This window comes from Nicotiana tomentosiformis, chromosome 5, assembly GCF_000390325.3.
Source record: "Nicotiana tomentosiformis chromosome 5, ASM39032v3, whole genome shotgun sequence".
Taxonomy (NCBI): Eukaryota; Viridiplantae; Streptophyta; class Magnoliopsida; order Solanales; family Solanaceae; genus Nicotiana; species Nicotiana tomentosiformis.
In genome coordinates, this window is record NC_090816.1 from 114,696,225 (window position 1) to 114,701,470 (window position 5,246).

General features: G+C 33.5%; 1 protein-coding gene across 1 annotated transcript; it reads left to right on the forward strand.

The window, feature by feature from the left end:
- Window positions 1–2,795: 2,795 nt before the first annotated feature.
- Window positions 2,796–4,160, forward strand: LOC104089735 (putative B3 domain-containing protein At5g35780). The gene has a single exon (XM_009594703.4). The coding sequence runs from the start codon at window positions 3,081–3,083 to the stop codon at window positions 4,158–4,160; it is 1,080 nt and encodes a 359-aa protein (XP_009592998.1). The 5' UTR covers window positions 2,796–3,080.
- The last annotated feature ends 1,086 nt before the right edge of the window (window positions 4,161–5,246 follow it).

Here is a 5,246-nt window from a genome sequence, read left to right on the forward strand (position 1 = left end):
TATCAGCATCGGGACAATAAGAAGAAGATTGGTAATTGCTTAAATTATTTTACTTTTCTAAGTATATCAATTCTATTTATTAACTAAATTAATTTATTTTTAGGAAAAGAAGTATGGGTGTCCAATGAGCCATGATGATCTATTCAAGGAGACACATATTTTAAAGAAGAAGAAAGAGAGGGATAGAGATAGGCGGGTCGAGGAACGGGCAGAGACTGCATGTGTAAGCATTCAATTTTCTTTAAGTGTTATAATTTACTTTTATAAGAATTTTTAAATACTAATTTAATTTAAAATAATATAGGGTCGCTACCAAAGTAACATGGAGGAATTCATTCGTAGTCAGCCAGCTGGTGAATCGGGTGAGCCAACCCAACCTTTGGATGAGGATGCTGAAAGAATAGGATTGGAGGCTGTTGGCGGTCCAAAAAGGGGGACGGTATACGGGCTTCCTGAGAAAAAAATTCCTTCGCTATAGGTGTGGAATGCAAGGAATAGGGACTTTCTCACAGGGAGAGGAACTTAATAGGGAGAGCCTCTTGGCTATGCGGGAGACAATGGCAAAGCTTACATCCGAGCTAGAAGTGGCTAAGGAAAGAGAAAGGCTTAGAGATGCTCAATTCCTTGGTATGCAAACCTAGATAAGAATTCTCCTTTCTACTGGAGCTTTTATGTTGCCCCGGTCTCGTGAGTCATCGCCAGAGACTCGGCCTCCACGTGATCATTCCTCCCGTCATCCCCATGATCGTTCCTCCCGTCCGACCCGTGATCATTCTTTCTGTCCTCCACAAGACCGTTCTCTATACCGTTTTGTAGATAAAAGTTCATCAGATGGTGATGATGTTGTAGAAAATACCCCTTGACCAATACTTTGATATACTTTGAATTATATTAATAGAACTAGTTTTAAATTAGATTGAACAATTTTGAACTTATTGTAATTACTTAGTTTTTGCTTGGTTTTGGATTGTGATGTTTAGTTGAACTTTAATTTGTTAGTTTTAAAGTATTAATTGGATGTTTGGTTGTTGTTGTTGTTGTTGTTGGATGTTTGGTTGGATTTGTGGTGAATTAGGGGTTGTATGTGGTGAATTGGTGGTTATTATATGTGAATTGGGGGTATTGGTATGCTATTTTTATTTGGCAGGTGGTGTAGCTACCAAAACAGGCATTTTCTGCCAAAATTAATCCCAAAAAACCGACCAACCTTGGTCGGTAACAAATAAAAAATAAAAAAAAATACAAATTACCGATCAATGTTGGTCGGTTAATGCACATTGAATTCCCAGAAATTCAACATTACCGACCAACTTTGGTCGGTAAGTTGCCTGCACTGTCCAGTTTACCGACCAAAGTTGCCTGCACTGTCCAGTTTACCGACCAACGTTGGTCGGTATTGGAAAATATATATTTTTATAAATAATTAAAATTTAACAATACCGACCAACGTTGGTCGGTAAGCAAAATTAATAAATTTAAAACACCGACCAAGTTTGGTAAAATTAAATTATTAAAATAATATTCCGATCAATGTTCGTCGGTAATTTCCGACCGTCTTTGGTCGGTATGCTCTTCCGACCTTCAAAATACCGACCACACGTTAATGGTCGCGTTTTGAACGGTTATTGGTCATTATCGATCAATTTTGATCGGTTTTTATGGACGATTTTTTCCGAATTTCTAGTAGTGGGTCGGTTTCTAGCCTGAGGATCTTGATCTATTCTCACTTTAATTGGTGATTATTAATTTGTTCGGTTTGATGCAAACAACTAGTGTGGATTGGGCACATTTACCACTCCAAAAGATACCTCCACTGTCGTTAGTTCACTTCATTAATGATGTTAAACAGCAAAAGAACGTCATGTTTATTAGATAATAATTTTACGGTTACTGTTTATATTTCCCCAGAATTTATTTATCTTTCTCCTTTCAATTTACTTTCATTTGTTTTTACCAATTTCAGAAATAATGCAAATCTACATTTCGCTTTTAAACGTTAAATTTTCATAATTATAGAATAGCTAATACTAGAGGTCGTTTGTTAATGGTGGATAAACAAAAATAATCTTTGGATAAAACTTTAGCGTTGCACTTATCCCATATTTTGTTATTAATCCTAGGATAACTTCTTGTGATAAGTTATCCCAAGATTTGAAATAGTATCGGAGTAACTTATATTTGTCAGATGGTGAAATAGTAATCTCATGATAAGTTATTAGAGGATAAAACATTAAAACTGACAATCTCAAAATTATTACAATATAATGTACCAAACAGTCAAAAAGAAATAATCCCTGCATAGTCAATCTTAATATAATTAATCACAGCATAACTTGTCTTCAAACCAAACTACCCCTAAATATACTAGTAGCCAAGGTGTTCTTTTTTATCATAATAAAGCAGCAATATATTGATATATAGACTACTTCTTTGATCATAAAGTAGCCAAGGTATTCATTTGAAGAAACTTGTAAAATAGACAATTTCGATGTGGGGGAGATGTTTTCTTTTTCCAATGTTTGGATACATCTGCTTCCAAATTTCAATACTAAAAAATTTCTTTCCTCTTATGACGGGAAAAAATTCAATGTTAATAAATATTGTTAAACTGTTAACGAAATAACAAAAATTCCCACTTTCTGTAAAATTTATATGTGCTGTTGTAAACATAATAATGTCTATAAATGAAACTACCGTATTTATTTTTCGGTAGCATTTAAACTAGTAGTTTATTTACTTTAGAATAGAATTCTTGGTTTTTCCCGAGTTGAGACAGAGTCTAAATAGGATTCTTTTTAAGGAAAAAAAGGGAAGACAATAACGTTATTAATTACGTAAAGAGCAAGTATATAAAAAAAGAAAACCAACATAAGAACTAGTTCTTCTCCTTTCCTTCTTCTTTCAGGCTTCGGCTCAGGTATCTAATTTGTTCAGGTTTAGAATTCCTCATACCCCAAGGGGGGGGGGGGGTTCCTCATACCCTATAAAATCTCCTTTTCAGAGCCATTCTTTCACTTATTTTCATTAGTAATTTTTCTGCTGCTGTTCTGCTTACTTGACGTAAACATAAGTGCTACACAATGCTGACGGTAGATGATTTTTTGGGCATGGAATTTAAGCCCAACATGAGTCAAATGGATTATTTGTTGGCTGTGGCTGAAGTTGCTCAGTTAAAATCCATGTATGAAGAAGAATACAACGTAGTTGCTGAACAAGATAAAGAGTACTGTATCAAGAAAGAAGAAAAAAACACTCACAATATTCAGTCCATATTATCATCTTTCCCAGTTAATAATCTTGATCATCAAGAAAAACATATTCTTGACATCGCCATCCCAAAGGGGAGAAGATCACTGCAAATCATACGGCCTAGAAAAGTTACAGAACAATTTATCTGCAGTGAAGAGTTGATGATCAAGAAAGCTGTGGAAAATTCAGGAGAAAAAGAAATCAGAGTAGTAAAAGCTGGTGATGGGGAAAATAGAGTGATTAAAATCAATTGGGCTGCTGGTGCTAATTTTGCAATTGGAAAATCAAGAGCAGGAAAAGTAGCCTACGACCCACTTGGTTTAAGCAATGAAGAATACTTCATTAACAAAAATTTGACCAATGAAAAACCAGTAAAACAAGAAGAGGAAGATAAAGAAGAGGCTAAAAGGGAAAAGAAGAAGGTGAAAAGGAACGTTATTGTTAGAGTTGCAGCCCCTGTTGTAATTAACGACCAACCAAGAGAATTACCTATAGAATTCAAGAATAAAATTACAGAAATAGGGGGTTCAGTTGAAACAGCAATATTGGTAATAGAAAAGAGGTTGTTTGAGACTGATATTAAACCGGGAGAGGGCAGACTTTCAATCCCAAAAAGGCAAATGAGTAATGAGTTTCTTAAACCAGAAGAAGATGCACATTTGAGTACTCGCAATGGGAATAATGTGTCTGAGAAGAAAGTGAAGTTGATTGAGCCTTCTCTTGAAACGTGTGATATTAATTTGAGAAAGTGGAATATGAACAAAAGTAATGGGAAAACAAGTTCAAGTTATGTGTTGACCACATATTGGAATGCTGTGACCAAAAGGAATGCTTTGAAAATTGGTACTTTGGTGCAATTGTGGGCATTCAGAAAGGGATCAGAGTTATGTTTTGCACTGGTCAAACTCTAAGACTGAGTTAAAGTAGGTAATAATTTTTATGAGTATATAATGTTAGCATATTTAGATTCATTCTTTTACTTTGGAAAATATATTAACAGGTTTAATGTTTATCTATTTGAATGAATTCTTTAACTGTTTTTATTCTTTCTTTTTGATCTTATTCTAATTTATGAGATGAGCACTTACTTTTCAGAATATATATATATGTATATGATCCCTTCATCTCTAACTTTCGACATAGAAAAAAATTGGTATAAGCTTATGCGATATGAATCCAAATTAATTGGTGTCCTAAAAGGGTACCGCGTGATAACCCCAAAAAATAGTTATTCTACTATTTTTTTAATTTTCTGTAAAACTTATGGACAAAATGGGCTTAAGGATTAGTAAGAAAGACGCTTTAATAAAGTAGTCGAAAGCTATGAAATACCCAAAAGTATAATTGCATTATTTCTCAAGTTATTGTTTGCTTTAGGGAAAATAGCATTTTTGGTCCTTGAATTAATGCTTTATTCACATTTATGGTCCCTGAATTAGTGCTTTATATAGACTTTGATCCTTGTGTTAATCAACTAAACATATTAACCTTCAATTAATTCATATGTGTGATTTTACTCCCTGAAACTAACTGATATTAAAAGTTAAAAGAACAATATTTAAAAAGACAGAAAATAAAAAATAAAATGAAAAGCAGAGCAAATTGAAAGGGATTTTCAGTAGATAAACTTCGACCAAAAACCCATGCCTGGAGTCATACCACTCTCGGAAAAAGAAATAACAATGATAATTATAAGTTCTTCTGCTAAGGATGCCAAAGAACGAAAAATAGCACCAAAAAAAGGAATTACTTTAGGGAAAATGAAAAATAAAATCTCTTTCTTGACACCAAAGACTATTGTATTAGGAAGTTGAAACAGCTGCAAACTCTACTAGCACATTAATGACAAGCACGAAAAATTAGGGAAAAGAAAAAGAAGTAAACTTGAGAGAATAAAGGTTTATATGGCCGATTATTAATATGAATCAGATATATTTACTTCGACATGAGCACAAATGAATTAATAAATATTAAAAAAATTGTTATTTAAAAGTAAC

What these genes read in the sequence shown, in the direction of transcription:
- LOC104089735 (XM_009594703.4), top strand. Translation starts at nt 3,081, where the DNA reads ATGCTGACGGTAGATGATTTTTTGGGCATGGAATTTAAGCCCAACATG.